This window comes from Prinia subflava, chromosome 31, assembly GCF_021018805.1.
Source record: "Prinia subflava isolate CZ2003 ecotype Zambia chromosome 31, Cam_Psub_1.2, whole genome shotgun sequence".
In the NCBI taxonomy this organism is placed as follows: Eukaryota; Metazoa; Chordata; class Aves; order Passeriformes; family Cisticolidae; genus Prinia; species Prinia subflava.
This window is the reverse complement of record NC_086277.1, coordinates 228,547-251,740: the sequence shown is the minus strand read 5'-3', so window position 1 is coordinate 251,740 and position 23,194 is coordinate 228,547. Positions and strand designations below refer to the sequence as shown.

The following is a 23,194-nucleotide window of genomic DNA, read 5'->3' as shown; positions in this document are numbered from 1 at the left end:
TTATGACGCGTTTTGTCTGGCGGAATACTATCATTTTATGGTTCTTGAGGAAAAAAAAAAACCCAAAGCAGCTTTCTAAAAAATTGTTTTAAGAAAAGAAAATCACGTTCTGAGCAGATTCTGCCGTGTGCTGTATCCGGGGGGGACGGGGGGAGGCCCGAAGGAGGTCCCGGGGGTGCGGGGGTGGGAGGGGGCGGGGTGGGCTCGCCCGGCCCCCGGGCGCACGTGCTGCCCCGCCCCCCGCCCGGTTTCACAACCGCGGGCGCCGCCGATGTTTTTCTGTCCGGGACTGCGCGCATGGCGCGGCCGCCGGGGCCGCTTCTCCTCCTCCTCCTCCTGCTCTGCCTCCTCCTCTACCTCGCCGCCGCCGGGCGGCCCTGCGGCCCCGCCGGTGAGTACGAGGCACCGAGGGGGCGGGAGGGAGGGGTGGCCCTGAGCCGCTCCCGATACCTGGGCCGCGTGGGTCCGGGCACGGGACACATGCGGTTCCCTGCCTGCCCCGGGGGAGCTTGGCCGGGCCCGGGGAGACGGGCGGGAGTACAGGGCACCCCTGGAAGTACTGGGAGCGTGGGGGCTAGCGCTGGGGTGCTGTGTCCGGGGTGCTGGGGGGGTACTGGGTGCTCTGTACTGGGTACTGGGTGCCGTGTCCCGGGTGTTGGCTGCGTGCTGGCTGCGTTCCCAGCAGCAGGAGCCAAAGGGAACAGCAGGTTCACATTGGCCATTGACCTTTGGAGGGAGCCGGGAGCGCTGCCCGGGCCTGACCTGGGCCGCCAGCCAGCGCAGTTGCTTAACCCGTCTGGCACTGGACCCTCACCCAGGGACTCTTGAGACCACCAGTCCCAGTCTGCTGCCTTCCCAGAGCTGTGCTCCTCACCACCAGACCCCTCAATGCACAGTCCACCGGGTGCTGTGGTGCCCATCCCTATTGCGATGCCAGGGATCCAGTACCCCCTATGTGAGGAACCACTGCCACTCTCCAGCTCAGTGCCCTGACCCCCAGGAGTCACTGGACATGGAGAACAGATGATGGGGTGCTTTACATCTCCAGAGAAACCCACTGGGCCTGGGGTCTCATCTTCATTGCCTGGTGCCCTCTTGTCCCTCCAGGGCTGTCACGGGACACCGTGTTGGGCCACCTGGGAGCCAACATCACATTGACCTGCCAGGACGAGGTGCCTGAAAATGCCACGGTGTTGTGGCAGGTGAAGCAGCAGGAGGCAGCAGAGGGCCTGGGGCAGCAGCTGGTAGAGGGTAACACGCTGCTCCTGCGGCGGCTGCGCTACGAGGACTCTGGGCACTACAGCTGCTCGGTGGGGAGCCACCTGCTGCGCTCCCTGCGACTGCTGGTGGCAGGTGGGTCCATGCTGGGGTGGGAATGTCCCTGCCAGTATTGCCTGTGATGGCCCCTGTCCCCCAACGCCTCCCTGCCTTGCAGAGCCCCCAGAAACTCCCCAGGTCTTCTGCTACCGGCGGAGCCACGACAAGGATGTCCTTTGTGAGTGGCCACAGCAGGAGAGGCCATCCCCAGGGACACGGGCGATGCTCTGGGTGAAGCGGAGGTGAGTGCTGTCACTGCATCCACCATGCGCTGGGACCCCAACAGAACAGAACGTGTCCCTCTCCATGGACTCTTTCCCTGGTGCCATCCGGGACCCCATGGCTTGGCATGCTTGTCTCCCTGCAGACCCTTTCCCTAGCAGCTACTGGTAGCTGGAAGTCCACTGCACAGGATGTGTTTGTTCCCCGTGGCCCCATTCCCCAGAGCTGCCTGGCACCCTGTGGCACATCCCCACAGACCCTTTCCATAACACTGCCAGGGACCCTCCAGCACAGGACATGTCCCTCACAGCTGCCCTGTGCTTAGAGCATGCTGCAGCCCCCCCTGAGCTGTGACCTCACAGGTTTGTGGCCGAAAATGCCACAGAGCACCGGTGCCGCTACTTCTCCAAGGCACGAAAGTTTGTTTGCCGGGTGAAGGTGCCACCTGGCACTGATGAGACCAAACACCTTGTCGTGTCCACGTGCGTCAGCAACAGTGCTGGTGGCTCGGCTGGCAAAGACAAGATCATCACCCTCAGCAGTATCCGTGAGTGCTGCCCCTGTTGTTGGGAGCTGGGGTGGCTGAGGGTGTAGTGCAAGGCCCTGAGTCCCAGCCTTCCCCAGCAGTGAAGCCAGACCCTCCAGTCAATGTGACAGTGGAGGCACTGGAGAAAGCGCCGCAGCGGCTGCAGGTGAACTGGTCGTACCCCTCATCCTGGGACCCCCGTTTCTACTGGCTCCGCTTCCAGGTCCGCTACCGCCCTGAGCCTGCCCCGGCCTTCATGGAGGTGAGACCCTGCTTGCTGGCATGCTGCTTGTCCCTGGCCAGACTGTCTCCAGCCCTGTGTTCCCTCCAGGTGGATCAGGTGACAACAACTTGGCTCGACATTCGTGACGCGTGGCGTGGGACCAGGCACGTGGTGCAGGTGAGGGCAAAGGATGAGTTCGGCCATGGTGCATGGAGCGAGTGGAGCCAGGAGGCTGTGGGTACCCCCTGGACAGGTAGGAGGGAAACATGGGGCCCTGAGGCTGGGGACTCAGCGTGGGGTCTCCCAGTCTCATACTCCTCCCTCACTGTGCAGACCCATGGGACCTTACCTCTGAAACAGAGCCTTTCAGCTCACAGGTAACAATGGTCTCGGTCCTGGGAAGCATCACACACTCCTGAATGGGTCTCCTGTCCCTATGTGGGACAAAGGGACACCAGAACATGAAGAGTGACCTGTCCCATTGTGTCCCCCCACCTTTTGCAGGTCCCCTTGGAAGATGGCACCTATGGGGTGACACTGCTCCCCAGGCTCTTCGCAGAGGATGATGCTAATGGTGCTGCTGGTGAGGAAGGGTTCCTGGACTGTGAGTGAGGGGCAGGGACACTCAGGTGTCACAACGAGCCCATCCATTCTCTCTGTGTCAGGGTCTGTCATGGAATCCAGCACCCATCCTGTGGCATCCCCCTATGCCTTCCTGGTCACTGGAGGGAGTCTGCTCCTTGGCATCCTGCTGTTTGTTGGTATCATAGTGAGGTGAGTGCCAGGGGGCTGGTCTGGGGGGCTCTGTCTGCCCCCCTGTGACCTGGAGCCGCTCTTCTCCCCTGCAGGTACAGGCAGATATGGTGGACAAATGGGCAGGAGACAACCAAGCCAGAGGGTGAGGGGCAGCACATGCTGGTGCCCCTAAACCTCCTCCCACCCACACTCAGTGATACTCCTCTGCTCTCACACCCTGCCCCCTCAGCCCCTGGAATGCTCCTTATGACTCACACAGATCATTCCTCCTCAGGGCAGTAGTCAGGGCCTGAATACACTGGTAGGTGCTTGGAGCTGGATGGGGGTCCCAGGGCTGTGATGTGGCACTGGGAGCAGTTCTCCCCCACTATCTGATGGCTCTGTGGCTGGGACAAACCTCTGAGGAGGGAAATCAGTGCCACCCCCCATGGAAAAGCAGCTGGTAAGGGCCCCAAACAGGGTCCTGTGAGGCATCTTCAGCACCATGGCCAAGCTGGGATGGCTGGGAGTGACAGCACTGGAAGCTCAGCTGCACCAGAACACAGGAGCTGGCCCAGGACCTGGTCTGGGGGTCCCACAGGGCAGGGCCTGGTCTCTACAGTGCCATGGGTGTTGGGGAGGGAGGGAGGGCCTGGCTGGATCAGCCCTATACCTGTGCTCCAGCCCCCTCAGGGCTCCTTTTTAAAGCCCGTTGGGGAAACAGGACAATGTGACTCAAATAAATGCTTTGGATTTGTACTGGAATGGCTGCTGGGAGCAGGGTAACAGAGGGTCACTGCAGCCTGCCTGTTGTCTGGGAGTGGCTCCAGTGGGGTTGCACCCCCACTTCGTTCCCCCCCTCCCTTGCTGTGCCCTGTAACTAGGACCCCCTGTGTATCCCATGCTCCCTGTTTCACTGGTGCCTCCCAGGCTCTCCCCCCTGTGCTGTGCACACCTTCATGCCACCCCCTGGCCTGCACCCCCAGGCCGTGCCTCCTCTGTCATGCACTGCCCACCCCATGCTGGGTTGTGCAACACCCGGGGGAGCTGCAGCTGCACCCGGGCAGGAAACCACAGGAGGAGGGGAGGGGGTGCTCAGGCACCCTGGGGACTGTGTTCCCCTTCCCTTCTGCTGGCCCCACTCTATAAAAAGCCTGGCAGGATGCAGATGTGCTGTTGGGGAGCCCCAGTACCCCTGGCTGCCAAAACTGATGACTTGTGCCAGCACAAGGCACATCCCAGGCCCCCAGGACCACTGCTCCCTCTCAGCCAACAAGTTTATTTTGCTAGATCATTACACGTTCCAGTCTCACTACATGCCCCCACCTCGGGCACATGGGCAGCCCCGTGACAAATCGGTTCTGGCACAGGGTGGTCAGGATTTGTCCCCTCAAAAGGGGCAGCTCTGCTGGAGTCTAGGAGTGGGGTCCCTTCAGGACTGGAGACATGACAAAGAGGTTCTCACCGGACCCTTCCCGTGGTATGTGCCCATTGCTGTGGCCGCACCCTGTCTCATGCCACAGGGGAGGGGGTTGCAGACCACTCGGGGGTGGCATCAGCAGACACTAATGCAGCTTGCAGTGGACGGGGTGCAGCAGGGCCATGTGCTCAGCCCCCTTGAAGGGTAGCTTCTCAGTGGAGTAGTAGTGCACAACTTCAGGGATGCTGGCGAAGACGCCGCTGGCCTGGCTGAGCGTGTACTTGTTGTCCTTGGTCTGGGCCACGATGATGTGGACGCAGCCCTGGCTGGTCCTGGGCGGCCAGCAGGCATCAGTGTTACCGCCAGCCCCCCCGGCGCCCGTCTGCCCCGCGGCCGTATCCACCCCTGTTTGTTCCCATCCCGCTCTGATTGTTTCGGCTCCAGGGGCTGCACTTCCTCAGGAAGGAAACGCCGTTGGCGCTCCCGACAATGTGCCGGGGAGGGGGACACACCGTACCACCCCCTCCGCCCCAGCTCCGCACCAGCATGCTTGGGTCCCCCCGTGGATAGGGGGGTGCCATCCCTCGGGATCTGCGGGCTTCCTCCCCATCAGGGCTTTCATGCGAACAACCAGGGGGAGCTCCTCCCGCAGCATCGCCCCAGGGTGGGGATTCTGCCCATCTCCCCAGGGTAGGAACCCCCGGGGCCGGGACCCCCCCAGTTCTGTGGCTGTCCCAACACTCACTTGAGCGCGATGGAGTACTTGCCGCTGCCCGTCTCGCTGGTGCGCACCAGGTATCCGGCCTCCCGGCACGTCTGCAGCCGGCTCTCCGCCTCCGCCCGCGTGATGGCTCCGTGGTACCAGCTATGGGGACACAGCGAGGGGACGCTGAGCTGTGCAAAAACATTGGGCACTCCACCCTTCCTCACCCTGTTTCCCACTCGTGGATCGGCCTCTCAACTCACGGCTGTTTCTCCAGTGCCAGGGCAGGGTCCACCCGCTCCCCCTCGCTGTACTCGGTGCCTGCCGGCTTCAGCATCTTGGGAGTCCAACTCTTCTGGCGTATATGCTGCCGCAGTGTCTCCTCCTTAGGACACTCTGAGCCCTCAAACTGGACTGGGAGGGACAAGATGTGTGCCCTCAAAGCCCCTTCACTTTCAATCCCCATTCCTAGTTCCATCCCTTTCCCCAGCCCCTCTACCTTCCCCATTGCCAGTCTTAACCCCCTTCTCCAACCATGTGTCTGTCCCCATCTGGTCCAACATCCCACCGTGAAAAGGGATTTCTTCAGTTACATCAGGTTGTTCAAAGCCCCAGCCAACTGACCAGGCAGGCATCACCTTTCTGGGCAACCTGTGCCAGTGCCTTGCCACTCTCAGCCCAAGAAAATTCCTGTATCTAAAGTGCCCTTTATAGTTAAAAACTATTGCATCTTGTCCTCTTGTGACAAGCCCTGCTAGAAAGTCTGTCTCCATCCCTGTCCCTGTTGTCATCCCCATTCCCATCCCATGCCTGTCCCTTCCTCCCACCCTCATTCCCATCCTGTCCCTGTCCCCTACCTGACAGTGCTTTGACAATCTGCTCCTTCTTCCACTCCCAGGGCTGCTCATACTCCCCCGCCGGGCGATCGTCATTCTCAGGCAGACGCCCATCACCAGCCCTCACTCTGTGCTCTGGGGTCCCCCCGGCCACCCCCTCCCTCGGTTCATAAGGGGTGTCATAGAGCTGTGGTCCCTTCCCTGCCACCTCCTTGCCCCCCAGCCGCTTGGCAAGATCCACTTTGGCACCCCCGTCCCCAAGCTCTCCACGACCGTCCAGCAGCAGGATGGCTTTGACCAGGGGGTCCTTGGAGCCACGACGACGGATTTCTGTAGGGAAGAGGGATGATGGGTCAGGGATAGGTCTGTGTGTGCCCTGAGACTCCCCACTCCCACTCCCAGCCCTCAGTGAGGGATGTGCGCTGGGGACCCCACGCTGGCAACGCCCCATTGGGAACCAGCTTGGGAGGAACTGGAGCAGGAAAGGGCCCTTCCTCATGGCGCCTGGTCTCCTGTCCAGCCCTGAGGCTGCTGGCGCCACAGGCACAGACCCATGCCAGTGGGGCCAGCTGGACTCCATGGCAGCAGGATGCTACACCCCAAGCTGGAGCTCAGCTGTGTGGGAGGCCACCCCAGGGGCTCACCCCTCCCAGCTCTCTGCTTCTCCCCATGGCGCCAGCCTTTGCCTAACAGCCTGGGCTGCTCCGCACGGAAAAAAAACATCAGCAGCAAATCTTTTATTTCCAGCTTCCGGCCCAGTCAGTTCCTGTTTTTGTAGCCAGCTGGACGGTGGCCACGCCAGCCAGGGTGCCGCTGGCTGGGGGGGCACAGCCATTGGGAACTCCTGGGGGGTGGTACCCTGGGATGACTGGGGGTCATTGAGGGCTTTGCACTGGCCACATGTGCCCGTTGGATGATGGCAGCAGGTCATGGCAACAGCTGAGGGGCCAGCCAGCACGGGTCAGTGTCCGGCCTTGCTCCCACTCCTTATCTGGCCCTGCGCAGCCGCAGGAAGCCACATGCAGCTTTCCTGTTCCTGGAGCCTCCTGCATCGGGTGGCTCCAAGGGCAGCCACAGACTCTAGGCTGGGGAGCGGTGCCAGCCGTGGTGCTGTAGCATAGATCAGCGTGGCACATACCTGTGATCATCTGCTGGGCATCATAGGGCTCCATGTACCCATCGTTCTCCCCCAGGCGCTCGGCATCCCGCTGCCCCTTGGTCCGTTTGGCGTCATAAGGGTCTGCGTAATCCTCCAGGATGATGACCTGAGCAGAGGAGAGGCATTGCTGGCTTCAGGGAGTGGTGTCCACATGTGTTGTGGGGGTTCCAGCAGGGGTGGCAGAGATGCCACCAGCACAGAGCCAGGCAGGGAAGAGGCACACTGGTGTCCCCAGGGAAGGATGGTGGCTTATCTGGGGTAAATGGAGCCACACCACAACCCCACAGGATGCACTCAGTGGTACCTTTGTGTGGGGGCAGTCCAGACCGTTCCTATGCACCTCAGTGGTAGTGAGGAGCCTGGGGGGAGCTCTGGGACCCTTTTGGGTGACAGCAAACCCCCCCGACTGGCTCCCAATCCTCCCAAGGCTGTGCAGGGGTGAAAGACCAGTTTCCCAGAAAAGCTTTAAAGCAGCCTTTGTTTAACCAGAGCTGAGCTCTGGGGTCAGGCTGGCATGGGACATGCATGCCATGTTGAGGGTGCCCGATGACCCCCCCACCCCCATAAGGGTGACAAAGGGCAGCTGAGATGAAGGCAGCTTTGAAGGAATTTAAAGGCAATGGAGCTGGGCAGGATAAAAGGATGAAGTCAGCCAGGCTAATGAGTCGGAGACCAAAGCAGTTTAAGCTGCCAGTCCCTCGTGCTCCCCACATCTTCCCTTATGCCCCCGGCTCCCAGTCCCTGCCTTACCGTCTCTGTCTTGGGAGGCTTCGCCTTGTCCTGCTCGGGGGCAGGCAGGCCGGCAGGCAGGGGTCCAGGGTGTCCCTTCCCGTTCTTCTCAGAAGCCTCCACCTTGATGAGGCGATTGATGTAGGTTTTGGACGGTCCCTCTGATGTGCCTCCCTCCACTCGGGAATTCTTCCGCATCTTCCCGGTGGCGGCCTGGAGCAGACCCTGCAGGTTGTCTCGTGACAGCCGGCTGCCCCCTTCCTTGCCACCCCCAGCCGCCCGGTAGCCCCCAAGCTCAGCGGTTGAATTCTTGCGGCCCTTCCCGAGGCTGCCGCTTCCCGGCCGAGCCCTCTCTGACACCGTCTTCAAGTTGGATGGGAACTCCTTGAACCACTTGGCCGCCATGGAGCTGGGGAGACGCGGGATGCCGCAGCCCCCCCGGGGCTCCCCGACACCCCACGGCTGCCCCGCCGGCTCAGGGCCCACTCAGCCGGGGGGCCCTGGGCAGCCCGGCTGCCCCCAGCCCTGGAAACGGGATCCTCCGCGGACTGGGGCCAGCCCGGGAGCGGGGATGCGGGCCGGGGGACCGGGGCCTTCGTGAGGGGCTCCAGGCGCCCTGCGCCCCGGCGGGGACAGCCGATGGGTCCCCAGGGGTGCCGGCTCCTGGGGCCCGGGGAGGGAACCGCGTGCCCTCGGAGGTCCCTCGCCCAGGGGAAGGGTCTCGGAGAGGGCCGGGGTATCTGCTCCAGAAACGGGTTGAGTCGGGGGGTCTCGCCGGGTGTCGGAGGAGTCCGGTCGCGGCAGTCCCGGGGAGGTTCCAGGGGTCCGCCGCTCCCGGGGTCGGGGCCCGGGGGTCTCTCCGAGCTCGAGCGGGCCCGGCCGGGAACGGGCAGCGGGGAGGTCCCGTCTCGGCTCCTCGGCGCGGTCCGTCTCTGGGGGCAGACAGACTTCGGCGAGGGGTCAGGCCGGCCCGGGGGGCCCCATGCGGCGGCGACGGGATGGGCCGGGGCCGGAGGGGCCGGAGGGGCGGCGGGACCGGCGCTCCCCGCCCAGATCCGGAGGGGCGGCCCCGGGGAACGGCGCGGCATCAGCCGGGCGGGCAGCCGCGGCCCCGGAGGGCCTGGGGAGCCGTGGGAAGACATGGAAGCTTCGGAGGGGGCCCCGTCCCAGTGGGGCTGAGACACCTTGTGACCCTGCCCGGCTGATGGGACGACCCTGCACATGCATCCCGCCGACGGACGGTGCTAGCGGACCCTCAGGCAGAGACTCCAAGAACAGCACAGACCTATGGGCGTGGGCCCCCTCCATAGACCCTGGGCATGGACCCTAAGGACTGAGCCTGGGCGTGGGCTCTGTGCTCCTTATGGATGCAAACCCTGCAACCCCACCAACCCCCTGCACACAGCCGCCTTTACAAGGACCTTCTGCACAGCACCCTGTGCACAGCCTGACCAGGCACAAGCACTGTGTGCAGCGTGGTTCACACCACACCAGCCAAGTTCTATGCCTGGCCATGCTGTCACCTTGCCGGAAAAGAGCCCAGTGCTTTGGCTTCCTGTCGGGCAACAGTGCTGGGGGGCCCTTACAAGAGCAACCCCTCCCCCTTTGCAACTGCACAGGAAGAGGAGAGGGTTTTGTAGCAAAATTGCTCTCATAGTCCGCAGGATGAGAGTTTGTGGCAGAATAGAGGCTCCTCTTCTGTACAGGGGAGAGGTGCTGGCAGTGCCATAGGAAGTGATGGCAATTTCCTGGCTGGTGCTGCTGGGCAGGATATGCCTTGCAGTGGTGCGATGCCACTGGCAGGCTGGTGCCTGAACTGCTGGTGGGATCTCATCTGGCTTCAGCTTTGCCTTTTTGAGGCTTAAGAAAACTCCACTCCCTCACCAGTATACTCACGTGCTGGTTCCTTTTCTTTCCTTCAGAAGGCAGACTTCAGTCCCCCTCAATTTTTATGAGGCCTTAATAGGACAGAGATGCAGGAAGCACTGTCTCAGTCACTTTGTGTTGCAGTGGTGTTCGCACCAATGTGCCACATCTCCTTTCCCTGTCCTTATTCTCTGCCAGCTCCCAAAGGAGAAGGCTTTAGGAGAGCCTTCACCACTGGTGACAGATGGCACCTGCTTCCCTGAGAAGACAAGCTTCCCTGAGCCAGCCTGGTGACAAATGAAGGCCAAACCTGGCTCAGAATGGGACAGGTCCTCACTGGGCAGGTGTGAATAGACAGGACTGGCAGACGGACTGCTAGAGACCTGCTCCTGCTGCACTTTCAGCATTGATGCTTGTCAGGTCATCATTCCAGTGACAGTGTCCTGCAGAGCCCTCAGTTCTGCTCATCCCAGCCTGTAAAGCTGTGATGACTTGGGAGTCTGTGCCATGAGCTCTCCCAATCAACTTGGTATACCCAATCCCAACCCAACCCCATCACTGGGTTCAGCAGAGCAGCCTCTACTTTATCAAAGAGAAAGCCCCCTTCATTAAATTGACTTAACCTGCTATCAACCAGGTTCCTGAGCTGAAGGTGGGAACTGAGTGCAGCTACCTGTGCACCTCCAGCCCCAGGTACCAGGAAGAGAGTTGGAGAGGACCCAGAACCCTGAGAGGTGCTGGTATGGGCTGGAGGACACAGGGCAGAGCTGTTCAGCTTCACAAATCCTCCGGTCCTTCAGCAAAGCACTTAAAAATAGTCCCCAAGCTGAGGTCAGTGCCACTCCTGCAGCCGTCAGTAATCCCTCTCCTAACAGCTTCTTTTTATTCCAAGGGTCTGAGCAGGACAGAGAAGCAGCTGCTGAAGTAGATAATGGAGTTCAGAGGCTCTTTGATTTTCTAATGACTTTTATTCAAACACAGTGTATTAATACGCATGGTTCCATCTTTGACACTAGTGCGTCAGTTCTGTCCTCCAGACAAGGACACAGCCCAAGCCAGAGGAGCTCCAGCAGCCAGATCTCCTTCTAGCAGACTCAAAACAGGGCCGTGGGGATTCAAGACAACAGGCCACAACCCCACCCGTGGAGGGCTGGAGTACAAAGGCGAGCAGGAACAACAGCTTAAGGAGAGTAAAATGAACCCCCATAGAACAGGGTGTTCACTGCTGGAACAGGTCCTGGCCAGGGGTGGGAGCAGTGGTAGGACAGAGAAGCGCCCATGCTCTACTCCCTGCAGCAGCCTGCAGCCACAGCAGAGCAGGGATGGGGACAAGGGGCTCAGCCTCCATGCGTGGCTAGTGGGGAGAAACAGGACAAAGCTCAGGTGTCAGCTCATCTTACTGCTTGGCAAGAGGACAAGGAGAAGTGTGGGGTGGGAGCTGGCAGCCCCGGGATACACCCACAAACCCCTCCTCCACTGCAGGGGACAGGGCAGGCTCACAGATCTTCCCCTGTGTGCTTCGAGTTGCAAATCTGCAGTTTATAGAGAAAAGCTGGGTTTACCCAGGGAAGATGGGGCAGAAACCCTGCTCCCATAATGGCAAAAAAGAAAAGGGCTTTTCATCTTCTAAGGCAGTTGTGCCACGTCTTCCTGCAGGGCTTGGGCCCACCACAGCTCCATGGAGTGCCCCACCCTGGGACCAGGGCTGCTACAGTGTCCGCATGGCACAACTCACCCAGCAGGAGCTTGGAAAAAAATTAGTTAGACCAGCATTCTCAAATTAACAAACTGTAATTTTTCTCCAAAGATACATTTTCCATACACATCCATCATACACCGTAACAAAAAAAAGCAGTGTACATGAAATAAGAAAATAAATTAAATCCATAGCATAGGTAAGGAGGATGCTCTAGACTGGAGCAGAGTCAAAAGTTTCCAGTAATACAAGAGGCTCAAGAGTTTGTTTTAACAAGAATGCCTGCTAGCATGGGCCCAGCAATTGTTCTGGGTCAGTCCAACTCCTTGAACAGTTATTTAGAGTTTTGAACAGCCAGTATTGTCCTGCAACAGGCAGAGCTATTACATCCTGGGAGAAAGCCAAGAGGCATCACTAAGATCCAAGTAGAGCATCCAGAAGATATTCAGATTGGTCCTGCAGCATCCACACTAGCCATCCTCTTTGGGTGGTGTATACCAGCCTGAAATAAGGAGAGATCTGTGAGAGAGGAAACTGCAAGGGCAACACAAATCTGCACCTAGAAAAGCTGCTGAAAGCAGCCAAGTCTCACTTCCAAAGGGCCACATATCCCAAATTACTAGGAGGCTTACTTCCCAACACCACACAGGCAACCACAGAACCATTTAGGGTGGAAAAGACCTCTCAGATCATCAAGCCCAAGTAATCACTGAGATGCTGCCTCTAGTTAGAGCCACCGGAGCCCAGCACTGGGCAGCAGACAGGGCAGCAGCACTCTGCAGCCACACTGTACTACAGCAGCTGCGACTGCTGCTGTAATCTCTGCACTTGAGGCAGGATAGAACTGCAGTGGCTTGTCTGAGGAGCCCAAACAAGCAAGGGAAAATGCAGGCTCTCTCCCTCAGCCCTTACCATTCTTCTCATGGATCTGAACCAGAGACTTGTAGGACTGCTGTGCTCTTGTCAGGCTGTACTGGTTCTGCAAGAGAAGGCAAGAAAACCATGAGTCCAGCAGGAACCCTGGGGAAGCCATCCCACACACCTTCCCTGTGCAGCCAGAGCTGGCTGTGCCCCCATCTGCCACACCACTGCCACCCCCCATTCTCCTGCACTGTCCAGGCCCTACCTTGTTGGCTCCAAACTGTACTCGTGCCTTCCCTTTCACCAGCGTTGCGCTGATCTGCATGATCACTGACTCGATGGAGTAGGCACTACTCCAGCCCTGAGAGATCAAACACATGGTGAGGCCAGACCCACCCCAGACACTGCTCCCAGTGCAACCAAAGAGCCTTCCCTGGCTCTGGCAGGCAGTGGTAGGGCAAGAGCTGCCAGGAATATGGAGTGTGGTAGGCAGAACAGCTGCCGCAGCTCCTGCAGGGACCAGCACCCACCTGTTTTGTAAGCAGCTCCATGCAGATGGCACCACCACCCAAAACATACCTAGGAAGGAATCAGACAAGGTTACCACACAGATAGATATGATTGTACCCACCCACTGCTGCAGAAGTGAAACATCTTCTCTGATTAGATTTCTGATGGGGAAAAAAAAGCTAAAACCTCCACCATTGCTGTCTGCTTCCCAATGACAAATCCATGTCAAGGTAGCTGCAGGATTGTGCAGCACTGGATAAACCCAGTGAAAACTGCTGCAGAAAGCAGCACTGCAGAACACAGAGAGACAGATAGTTACTCACCCCCCTGACAGCACCGGGGATACAACCCTTACAAATGGTGGATCAAAAGGAAAGTTATCCTGGAATGAGAGAAGGGAAGCAGAGCCATTGAAAGTGTTCTCTGATGCCTTGCCAAGTCAGGCATCTCTTCAGGAGGGGGAGCCTTACTTTAAAAGAGAAGTTGAGGAGGATGAAATCTGTTCCTTCTTTCTCTTTGAGAATTTGTAGATCGTTGTGCAAAGCGCTGTCCTCGTCAACCCTGTGACAGGAAAACCCCAGAGGGTCAGTCAAGGCCATGCTCACTTGCCACCACATCCCAGAGCTGCTGTACCAGCACAGCAGGGCAGCCACACGGGCCCTCAGGCTCTTGCTGAGGGCAGTTACAGCACATGCTGCCAGCATTCTGCTTCCACTTTGCAGAGAAGACCATCACACCCCTTTTTCATGCTGCTAGCTTCAAAATAAAGGCTGTCTGGCCCAAGGAAAAGGCAGCACTGATGTCTGGAGGGTGTGAAAGCTCAGGGTGTGCCTGCCTGCTGCACCTCTTTCTGGACTCTAGGAAAAGTAGAGACTTGCCAAGTCCTCTAATTATCTCGTCTTATCTGGAGATATCATCTCTTTTTTGTGGTGGAGACAGCAAGTTAGCTGCCTGAGAGAGGTTAACTCAAGGTCTGCTTGGTGTTCCCCTGCCATGCTAATGTCCTCTCTGCTCACAGGAATTTTCTGGTCCCATCACCAAAACCCACCACAAATGCATGATCCCGAGCTGGGCCACCTACTTCAGGAGTTTGACGTTCCAATCATACAGGCTGTCATTCACTAGTTCAACTGCATAGTATCCTGCAAGGAGAAGAGAGGGGGATCACTGTGAGGGGACACTGAGAGAGCGTTGAGCCATCACCCAGATTTCAAATCCCCTGGGCCCTGCAGCACAACTTCACTTGGACACTGTCCCTCCATGAAAAGCAGCATGTATCCAGTCCCTGGGCTCAGGAGAGGAGTGGGAACCCCAGCCCCCTCAGTCAGATAATTGTCTGACCCACAGCATGCTCCTCATTTCTACCCAGCCTTCGCAGGGAACAGAGAGGCTAAGGTGGTTTTGTTCACTCTTGACAGAGCAACAGCCATCCAATGCCAGAGATCCTCCCCCTCAGCTGAGAAGCACAGCTCCAAGGCCCAAAGGGTACCCCAGAGAACAAGAAGGAATCTTCCTCCATGGAGCTCCTGGCAGCACTCACCGCCCTTGAAACTTGGTGATCGGTAAATATCCCTGAGCTCCTTCATTAGCCGGTCAGTGGCCTGCACAGACCCAGACACTGCACCCTGCAAGGAACAGGCAGGGGGAAAGTTATATTGTTAAGCTGTACCCAACCATGGCTATTGCTCTACAAGGTCAATACCTGAGCTACAACTTGATCCAGGCTGTATACCAGACTCTATCCTGCTCTCAGTCTGTCCCTTGCCCCAAATATGTCACCTTAGGCAGCACAGCTGCATCAGAAACATTTCTGTGTCCTCTCTACTATCTAAGAATCTCAGCCCAGCGGTACCAAAGCACAACCCATCTCCACAGCCTCAGGTGACTATCGGGGCACAGCTCCTGGGGCAGAAGGGAGCCCCAGATCTTGCTGCAGGAGGACAGTCCCATGAGGCACCAATGCCCTGGGGCACTCCCTGAGCCACAGAGGCAGTTCACAGACTTCTCTGCTTCAGCCCCATCAGCCCTAGGGAACTGGTACTGCTCTGCCTTTGGCTGGGGACAACCCCTCTGATTTAGGGCTGGAGGGCTGGCAAGGGCCTCCATTACTCTTGCCCTTGAGTCCCTCTGCTTCCCCAGCCCACCTGCCCACTGGGCGACACGTACATTTAAGTAATCTTGCCTCTGGTTCTTTTTTATTTTCTCTAAAATGGCCAGGTTTTCCTTCCCAATGCCTTCATCCTCCATCTTTCTCCCATCTGCTGGCTCTTCCTCTTTCATCTCATAGTGGTCCAAGTCCTCAGTGTCCTGAGAAGGCAAAAGGAAAGCTCAAAGAGAGGTGCCTTTGCTCCTCCCTGCTCTGAGTACTGAGCTGCCCTGACCCAGGAGGGATTCCTAGTGCAACTCGTTCACCCCAGGAAGCCCCAGCTCATGATCTGAGATACAAACAGAGAGGAAGACAGAAGGTTTGGGCATTCCACTGGGCTCATACGAGCTCTTTGTTTGCTGGATTCTCCCCTGCCATGTCTCATGCCTGTTTATAATGAGCCATTAATTTCTCAGTCCTTAACAAGCCCCATGTAACGAGTGACCCTGGATCCTGGTGCACCCATAGCTTCAGCAGCTTTGGCAAGGGGTCAGGCTGGCCCAGGGGGCCCCATGTGGTGGTGAAGGGATGGGCCAGGACTGGGCCAGGACTGGGCCAGGACCAGGCCAGGCCAGGCTGGGCCGGTGCTCCCCACCCAGGGCTGGAGGGGGCGGCCCCAGGGAACGCTGCTGGATGACCACAACAAAGCACAGCCCCTTGGCTGCCAGGCCACCTAGGCACCTTTGCCAGCCAAACCCTAACAGGGACACAGGCACCACAAGAAGAACAGACCCTTGTGCCCAACTCCAGCTGCAGAGGATGTTAGTCCCTCAACAAAAGTGGGTATTTCACAGCATGTCTCTCTGTAGATCAGCTCACCACATCCCAAGTGTAGCACCTGACCCCAGAAGAGCCTTTGCCTCTCCCTGTTTTGCGCAATAACATGTGACAGTGCAAGACCCTGATGGGAAAAAATAGTTGCAGCCATCTGGGCCCACTACAGAAATCTCTCTGTAGTCACACAGGGTTCAGCTGCCTGGAAATGGCTGTGGGTATACACAGCTCCAGCGCTGGCACTAAATCCTCTGAACAAGCATTTACTCTGGCCTCTCTGCACTGGTCATGGCTACTGAGCAGCGTTTTCGGAAGCACCCTGACATTTTTAGACTCACACAGGAAAATAGATCCTCCTAGAAAATCCCTTGAGTAGATTAACCTGCATAATGAATCTCTGTGCCAGGGCAGTTCTGCTGCCCCACTCCTCCACACAGCTGAACAAATCCCACTGCTCAGCACAAAACCTTTGCTCTACATGAGAGCGTTCTCCATCCACAATGCATGGTGTTAGCAAAAAGCAGAGGGAGGAATGCTCAGCTCCCAGAGATTTATTTCCAGCCCACAGGAGTAGAGGCCTTGCACACACTGATTTGCCATGAAGCAGCAGATTTGCAGATTCACAAGGTTGTGTGCTGGTGCCAGTTTAACCCTCCCCCTTTTCCCCCTGAACCCTGGCAAAGCCCAGCCTTAATTTAGCAAGCAATTAACTTTGCTAAAACCCCCCAACTGCTGGGGTGCTGCTGCTCAGTGACCTGCCCCCAGGCTCCGCAGCACTGCTGACTCAGTGCCCATGCTGCTCTCATGTGTGAGGCATTGCTAAACATCACCATGGAGATTCAAGATTATTCCACCCACTTCCACAGATCTCTAAGCTGCAAACCAAACAACCAGAGCCTGTGTGTTCTGCAGCAAAGTGCCCTCAGCCTGCAGTGAAGTGCGGCTGCCTCCACCACTCCTGGCAATAAGCTTACTTGCACACTCAGCCACCTGGCCTCATCCTCTCTGTGGGAGACCTGTGCAACAGTGACTTCCCTGCCAGAAACAGCAATCCAGAAATCCATCTCTCCTGCAGAAATTTCAGGCTTTAGTAAATAGCACATACTGTCCAAGCAGTTCTCTGCTCGCAGCTCATCCACATGCCTTCGGAAGCCATGGCTACGCTGCTCAGCCTCTGTGCTCTCTTGGGGTTTGTGAATATGTGGCACCCAGCTGTGCCTCAGAATCCTCAGCATCAAAATGCCGAGATCTATCCAGCCTTTGATCCAAACTTCCCTGTCTGGAGGCTTCTCCCCAGCAAGACCCCCTACCCTTGCACCATTCTCCCTGTGCTTGGCTCTCTGGCATATTTCCTTACACACTGAGGTGGCACTTACCTCTGGCATCTCTTCATCTTCTTCTTCAGAGGACACCTCTTCCTGGGTGCTCTGTGGAGAGAAGATAGGGATGGAGACTGTGTGTCAGCATCCTGGGAAAATGCTCTCCTGCCTTCCCAGACACTTCCAAGGTGAGGGCAAACAGGGATATACAAGCAGAACCAAATTAAAAGCAAAGAGCAGCTGAGAGCCTTTACAGAAAACCGCACCAAGGCCCAGCAGAGCAGGCTGGCATCACCCAGGACAGGAATCCAACCCCTCACCCACTGTGTTCCTCCTCTGGTAACCCCTAGAAGCCTCCAGAGCAAACATCAGGGAGCTTGTTTCCTGAGCTTTGGGAGCCTTTTCCTCAGCCGTTCACCTGTTCTGCCGGTAGAGGCTGGTCCAGCATTTCAACATCTGGATGTTGGGGGAGGTTGTAGAGTTTGCACAGGTCAGAGATTATTCGTTTCAGGTGCTGCAAAAGCTGTCCAGAGAACAGAGGGTCAGCAAAGTGTGGAGACCTCTGTGCCCAGCTGAGCACTGCGGCCAGCAAGCAAAGGCCCCAGGGCTGCTCCTTCCTGCCCCAAGCAGCAGTAGACACAAGTGCAAAATCCCATCCCAGCATCAAACATTGTCATCCCAAATATCTGCAACATTTATGAGGCCAGAGGCAATCCCCACTTCAGGCAGCTGGGGACATGCAAGCAGGGTGCTACCGCCCTCCAAGCTGCCAGCCCTCCCCTCTCCCAGGCAGCAGAGAGTATCTCACCAATGTATTTCCTTTCCTGACTTCCACCAGCCTCTCCAGGATAGCTGCCAGGTTGGGATCGTCTGACTCCACAGACCATATTGGGGGAACAGCTGGATAAGACTCCTGGAAAGGGGGAGAAGGTGGTGTTGGTGGGATGGAAGCTGCTGCAGTGCCAAGACCAGCAAGCCAGACAGGGTGGGAGCTGAAGTCCCGTGTCTTCTGCAAACAGATCCCTCTGGACCACAGAGATCAGGCCACAGGTGACTGATCCACCCTCCAGCATAAATCTGGGGCTGAGGGCAGTACAAACCCCTACTCTGACCACGCTGGGCTGCCTCTCTGCTGTGTCCCCCTGGCCCATGGTTGAACACAGCAGGGGACAGTGGCATTTTGGCCAACCCTCCGGCTGTGGGGCCGTTTGGGGTGGGACGCAGTAGAGGCAGGACACTGAGGGTGTCCCATGTTGCCCACGGGCTGCTGCAGTTCCAGTAGTTGCAGGAGGAGAACCTGGCAGCACCCACACAGGGCAGATGCCAAGCAGGCACCTGTAATCCAGGACAAAGCCAGTGGCAACAACCTCAACATGCCCCTCCAAAAACTCCTGGTCATTAGTCTCATTCAGGATTTGCACCAGGGGCTATCCAAGCTCTGCTGGCTCTCCTCATGTGGAGACACAAACCAGTTGTAACTTTTGATCAAAGAGGGCATCAGCATGCCAGTGCCAAGCCATTCAGCAGCAGGATCTCTAAAACCCCTGTGCGGATGAGCCAGAGTAGAGAGGAAGAGCTGACGCTGCTGCCGCAGGTGTCTCTTCTCCAGGAAGCTCAAGGAAGCAGGGAAAAGGGGGGTGGTCTGAGAGGCTCCGTGACTAGGGACGAGCAGCCGGACGGGACATGGGGCTCCAAACAGCATGGGGACCGGCCAGTTCTGGCACACCGGGAGTGCTGCCGGGCACTGCTCGCTGCTTTTTCTCTGCGTGCCCTGCTGCCCCGAGGAGCTCGCGGTGGCTCCCACAGGCCTCAGCAGGAGCGGCCAGGGGCAGCCAAGCCCCGCGCCCCGCAGCCGCAGCCGCCGCCGGGGACGTTGGGGCCCAGCTCACCCTGGGCCCAACGGCGACAGCCCGGTACGCGCGGAGGAGGGGCCGCTCGGTGCCGAGGCCGCCTTGCGGTGCCCCCGCAGAGCCTGAGCCCGACACACCCCCGGGGCCTCACCGTGATGTTGCAGTGAATACGGACGGGTCCCGGCGGCGGCCCCCGGGAGGCGGAGGCGCCGGCGCGGGCCCCGGCCCCCGGGACGAACTCGCAGCTGATCTCGTCCGGGCAGGCGCTGCCGATGCGGAACCGCTCGTGGCCGCGGTGAAAGATGGACTCGAGCAGCCGCAGCTCCCGCCTCAGGAGCCGCCCGGCGGGAGCCGCCACCACCTCGGCCCCGCTCCGCCCGGGCCCCCCCGCCGCCGCCTGCGCCCTCGCCGCCTCCTCCGGCCCCGCCCGCTGCATCTTCCCATGGAGGGACCCGCTCCGCCGCCGCCGCCGCCGCAGCCCCGGAGCCCGCCCAAGATGGCGGCGGGACGGCCCCGCTCCCGGAAGTGCCGTCGCCGGAACAGGCGGGGCCGCCCCGCCGGAAGCACCTCGCGACACACCGGAAGTGAAGCTCTGAGCCCCGGGACAGCGGGGAGGGGCCGGGAGAGGGGGGCAGCGGGGGAGCCCCGCCCCTGCACGGCGGGGTCACGTGGGGTCACGGGGTGGGTACCGGGCACGGCTGGAGCCCGGCGGGGACGGGGCTCCCTGAGGCCCGGCAGCCCCGGCTCTGAGACTTCCGTACTGGTGTACGGCGGGGCCGCGGGGGCTCCGGTTCCGGGTTCCACCCGCGAGCTGTCCCACTGCTCCGCTCTGATACCCGCCCGGGGCTCCGCCGCCCCGCTGGCACCGTGCAGGGACCCCGGTGGAGCGGCGGGCTGGGGGAGCTTAGACCTCTCCGCCGTGTTCCCGGGCCGCGGCGGGGCGGAGGCGGGGGCGGCCCCGGGGCCGCTGACGGCGGCGGTGACGGCGACGGAGCCGGAGCACGGGGCGGCCCCGGCGCTGCGCCCGGCACCGCCTCCCGCCCGGGGCCGCCCCGCCCGGGCCGCCACCGCCGCCGGCTCCAGCACCTCGGACAGCGCCCGGCCAGAACCGTGGACAGCGCCGGGTACCGGTGGCGGCACCGAGCCGCCCCCATGGCGCTGCTCCGCGTCCTCTGCTTTCTCGCTGCCCTCAGACGTAAGTGTCGGGGGCTGTGGGGGATGGCACCGGCACAGGCGGGGAGGGGACCGGATCGGACCGGACCGGGCCCGGCAGCTGCGCCTGTTGCACGGGACAGATCCGGAGTGCAGCTGGTACCGGCCCCTCTGCGGTGCCGGTGCCATTGGCGCTCCCGGCGCTCCCAGACCCCCCCGGGGCTGTGCGGCCGCCGTGGGCTCCGGCTCCCCGAGGCGGTGCCATGGGTGGGCAGGGACCGACAGGAACAGGGGAGGGAGGGGGTGTCATGAATGGCCAGGGAAGTGCAGGGACAGGCAGGGGAGGGCAGAAGAAGAGCCCCCAGTCCTGTCCAGCTGCTCGTCCCCAGTCGTGGAGCCCCTCAGAGCGCCCATTCTGTCCCCGGCCCTCCCTGCTCCGTGCCCGGTTATGACACCCGCACCCCATCACCATGCACCCCATCATTCCTTCTCTCGGGCTGCGAGGCACAGCATCCCAGGCCACGTGCAGGCTCCAGCCCGGGGGGTCCTCGGACCCTTGTGGGGGGCCCTGCCCACTCCCGTGGCACTCAGGCTCTGCCCTACCCCAGGGAGCCTGGGCACAGACACAGAGGAGCGACTGGTGGAGTATCTGCTGGACCCTGCACGCTATAACAAGCTGATCCGGCCAGCGACCAACGGCTCTGAGCTGGTGACCGTGCAGCTGATGGTGTCACTGGCACAGCTCATCAGTGTGGTGAGTTGGCCAGGACTCTACTCCCCACCCTACCAGACAAGTGAGGAGGCCTCAAACCCTCCCAGCAGCCTGAGTGACCGGCCCTCTCTCTCTGCAGCATGAGCGGGAGCAGATCATGACCACAAACGTCTGGCTGACCCAGGTGGGCACCCTGGACTCTGATGTGGCCCTGAGACCCATATGTCCACCCTGCCTCAGGTCTCCCCAGCCCCTGCCTTGAGACCTATCCCTATCATAGCGTACCCCCATAAAGCCTGTGTGGGGCCCCTGTGTCCCCTCTGTCCTGACCCACCCCCTTGCCCTGGGCCCCTGTCCTGCGGCTGGTCTGGGCTGATCCCACCTGTCCTCAGGAGTGGGAGGACTATCGCCTCACATGGAAGCCTGAGGACTTTGACAACATGAAGAAGGTCCGCCTGCCCTCCAAGCACATCTGGCTGCCTGATGTGGTGCTTTACAACAAGTAGGTCATTTATTGGGGGGCTATGTGTTCCCCAACCCCACCCAGGGCAGGGGGCAATGTTTTTGTACTGGTGGGGCTGAGAGCACTAGGGCTGACAGCACCTCTCCTCACCCCAGTGCCGATGGGATGTACGAGGTCTCCTTTTACTCCAACGCGGTGATCTCCTATGATGGCAGCATCTTCTGGCTGCCTCCTGCCATCTACAAGAGCGCGTGCAAGATCGAGGTGAAGCACTTCCCCTTTGACCAGCAGAATTGCACCATGAAGTTCCGCTCCTGGACCTACGACCGCACTGAGATTGACCTGGTGCTGAAGAGCGAGGTGGCCAGCCTGGATGACTTCACACCCAGTGGCGAGTGGGACATCGTGGCGCTGCCAGGGCGGCGCAACGAGAACCCTGATGACTCCACCTATGTGGACATCACATATGACTTCATCATTCGGCGTAAGCCGCTCTTCTACACCATCAACCTCATCATCCCCTGCATCCTCATTACCTCCCTGGCCATCCTTGTGTTTTACCTCCCATCTGACTGTGGTGAGAAGATGACACTCTGCATCTCCGTCCTCCTCGCCCTCACCGTCTTTCTCCTGCTCATCTCCAAGATTGTGCCACCCACCTCACTGGACGTACCACTGGTGGGCAAGTATCTTATGTTCACCATGGTGCTGGTGACCTTCTCCATCGTCACCAGTGTCTGTGTCCTCAATGTGCACCACCGCTCACCCACCACGCACACCATGCCACCCTGGGTCCGCACCCTCTTCCTCCACAAGCTCCCAGCGCTGCTCTTCATGAAGCAGCCGAGGCAGAACTGCGCACGCCAGCGTCTGCGCCAGCGTCGGCACACCCAGGAACGTGCTGCCACCACCACTCTCTTCGTCCAGGCTGGTGCCCGTGCCTGCACCTGCTATGCCAACCCTGCTGCTGCCAAGGCCGAGGGGCTGAACGGCTATCGGGAGCAACAGGGGCAGGCGCCAGCCCCTGCAGCTGGCTGCAGCTGTGGGCTGGAGGAGGCGGTGGATGGCGTGCGCTTCATTGCTGACCACATGCGCAGTGAGGATGACGATCAGAGTGTAAGTTGGGGGGGTGGTGTGCATCTGGGAGGGGGCAGTGCTCAGGGGTGGCCAGAGCTGGGAGGTGCAGGCAGAGCTGTGGGGTGCAGAGGTGTCCTGGCCTATGGCTGTGCCACAGGAACTGATGTGCACAAGTGCCAAGGGGGGGCCTGCTTAGCCCCATACCCAATGAGGTCCTGCAGCTCCTGCCTGCTTAGGGGGTCCAGCACTGATCCCTGAACCACAACTGCAGCCTGAGGCTGAAGCAGCAGCTCTGGAAATCCAGGAGCTCCCAGGAGGCCTGGCCCTGCACGGCACTGTGAGGCTGCAGATTTTGTAGAGCCCCCCCAGCTCTGCTCACTGGGGGAATGTTTCCTGGGCTCAGTGGTGTGTGTGACAGCTGGGGGAGTGAGCCCCTTGGGACCCACAGCAGGCTGGCAGGCAGCCCCAGGAGCTGCAGTGCTGAGGGAGCAGATTCAAGGCTCTGAGGCTATGCCAAATTCCCAGCTGGGGCAGTGTCAGGCAATACCTAACGCCCCAGCCTGACCTAGCATTTTTCCTGGCCCCATGCAGGTGAGCGAGGACTGGAAGTACGTGGCCATGGTCATCGACCGCCTCTTCTTGTGGATCTTCGTCTTCGTCTGTGTCTTTGGCACCATTGGCATGTTCCTGCAGCCCCTCTTCCAGAACTACACCACCAACTCCCTGCTGCAGCTTGGCCAGGGCACCCCCACCTCCAAATAGCATGGGGAATGGCCAATCCCAGGGCCAGAGAGCTGGGTACTGGGCTCAGGCAGCCCCTGCAAACCAATAAATACTCACACAGGACCAGGCTGGTTCCATATGGTGTCATTTCATCCTACACTGTGCTCTGTGGGCC

General features: G+C 59.7%; 4 protein-coding genes across 7 annotated transcripts; 2 read left to right on the top strand and 2 right to left on the bottom strand.

Annotated features, from left to right (window-relative positions):
- Window positions 1–229: 229 nt before the first annotated feature.
- Window positions 230–3,671, top strand: IL6R (interleukin 6 receptor). 4 transcript variants are annotated; one of them, XM_063420547.1, is made up of 10 exons: window positions 232–391; window positions 1,108–1,353; window positions 1,436–1,559; window positions 1,902–2,086; window positions 2,164–2,327; window positions 2,397–2,541; window positions 2,622–2,665; window positions 2,793–2,871; window positions 2,954–3,062; window positions 3,137–3,671. In XM_063420547.1, the coding sequence occupies exons 1-10, from the start codon at window positions 298–300 to the stop codon at window positions 3,324–3,326; spliced, it is 1,380 nt and encodes a 459-aa protein (XP_063276617.1). In that variant the 5' UTR covers window positions 232–297; the 3' UTR covers window positions 3,327–3,671. The 4 variants fall into 4 exon arrangements, with proteins under 4 accessions (XP_063276619.1, XP_063276617.1, XP_063276616.1 ...); XM_063420548.1 differs by having other exon boundaries at window positions 233–391; window positions 2,167–2,327; window positions 3,137–3,670; XM_063420549.1 differs by lacking the exon at window positions 2,622–2,665 and having other exon boundaries at window positions 230–391; window positions 2,397–2,465.
- Window positions 3,672–4,286: 615 nt separating this feature from the next.
- On the bottom strand, window positions 4,287–8,285 carry SHE (Src homology 2 domain containing E). The gene is made up of 6 exons (XM_063420325.1): window positions 7,892–8,285; window positions 7,121–7,247; window positions 6,004–6,312; window positions 5,410–5,560; window positions 5,189–5,308; window positions 4,287–4,775 (listed from the first exon to the last, which is right to left on the bottom strand). Exons 1-6 carry the CDS (start codon window positions 8,273–8,275, stop codon window positions 4,589–4,591), a joined length of 1,278 nt encoding a protein of 425 aa, XP_063276395.1. The 5' UTR covers window positions 8,276–8,285; the 3' UTR covers window positions 4,287–4,588.
- Window positions 8,286–11,508: 3,223 nt separating this feature from the next.
- Window positions 11,509–19,432, bottom strand: UBE2Q1 (ubiquitin conjugating enzyme E2 Q1). Its single transcript, XM_063420285.1, has 13 exons — window positions 19,044–19,432; window positions 17,851–17,955; window positions 17,461–17,565; window positions 17,100–17,150; window positions 14,970–15,110; window positions 14,344–14,428; window positions 13,885–13,945; window positions 13,274–13,364; window positions 13,127–13,185; window positions 12,824–12,872; window positions 12,559–12,654; window positions 12,345–12,411; window positions 11,509–11,934 (listed from the first exon to the last, which is right to left on the bottom strand). Exons 1-13 carry the CDS (start codon window positions 19,326–19,328, stop codon window positions 11,903–11,905), a joined length of 1,227 nt encoding a protein of 408 aa, XP_063276355.1. The 5' UTR covers window positions 19,329–19,432; the 3' UTR covers window positions 11,509–11,902.
- A 522-nt stretch (window positions 19,433–19,954) lies between these two features.
- Window positions 19,955–23,142, top strand: CHRNB2 (cholinergic receptor nicotinic beta 2 subunit). The gene is made up of 6 exons (XM_063420284.1): window positions 19,955–20,087; window positions 20,653–20,798; window positions 20,896–20,940; window positions 21,149–21,258; window positions 21,375–22,335; window positions 22,888–23,142. Exons 1-6 carry the CDS (start codon window positions 20,045–20,047, stop codon window positions 23,056–23,058), a joined length of 1,476 nt encoding a protein of 491 aa, XP_063276354.1. The 5' UTR covers window positions 19,955–20,044; the 3' UTR covers window positions 23,059–23,142.
- The last annotated feature ends 52 nt before the right edge of the window (window positions 23,143–23,194 follow it).

Excerpts from the sequence above, each read along its gene's own strand:
- IL6R (XM_063420546.1), top strand. The coding sequence starts at position 298 with ATGGCGCGGCCGCCGGGGCCGCTTCTCCTCCTCCTCCTCCTGCTCTGC. Across the intron at positions 1,354-1,435 it reads CCTGCGACTGCTGGTGGCAG|AGCCCCCAGAAACTCCCCAG; the intron begins GTGGGTCCATGC and ends CCTGCCTTGCAG. Across the intron at positions 2,666-2,792 it reads CAGAGCCTTTCAGCTCACAG|GTCCCCTTGGAAGATGGCAC; the intron begins GTAACAATGGTC and ends CACCTTTTGCAG.
- CHRNB2 (XM_063420284.1), top strand. The coding sequence starts at position 20,045 with ATGGCGCTGCTCCGCGTCCTCTGCTTTCTCGCTGCCCTCAGAC. Across the intron at positions 20,799-20,895 it reads TGGCACAGCTCATCAGTGTG|CATGAGCGGGAGCAGATCAT; the intron begins GTGAGTTGGCCA and ends CTCTCTCTGCAG. Across the intron at positions 22,336-22,887 it reads GTGAGGATGACGATCAGAGT|GTGAGCGAGGACTGGAAGTA; the intron begins GTAAGTTGGGGG and ends GGCCCCATGCAG.
- SHE (XM_063420325.1), bottom strand. The coding sequence starts at position 8,275 with ATGGCGGCCAAGTGGTTCAAGGAGTTCCCATCCAACTTGAAGACGGTG. Across the intron at positions 5,309-5,409 it reads CTGGCACTGGAGAAACAGCC|CTGGTACCACGGAGCCATCA; the intron begins GTGAGTTGAGAG and ends GTGTCCCCATAG. Across the intron at positions 4,776-5,188 it reads AAGTACTCCATCGCGCTCAA|GACCAGCCAGGGCTGCGTCC; the intron begins GTGAGTGTTGGG and ends CTGGCCGCCCAG.
- UBE2Q1 (XM_063420285.1), bottom strand. The coding sequence starts at position 19,328 with ATGCAGCGGGCGGGGCCGGAGGAGGCGGCGAGGGCGCAGGCGGCGGCG. Across the intron at positions 17,956-19,043 it reads GTATTCACTGCAACATCACG|GAGTCTTATCCAGCTGTTCC; the intron begins GTGAGGCCCCGG and ends CCCCCTTTCCAG. Across the intron at positions 15,111-17,099 it reads AAGATGAAGAGATGCCAGAG|GACACTGAGGACTTGGACCA; the intron begins GTAAGTGCCACC and ends TTGCCTTCTCAG.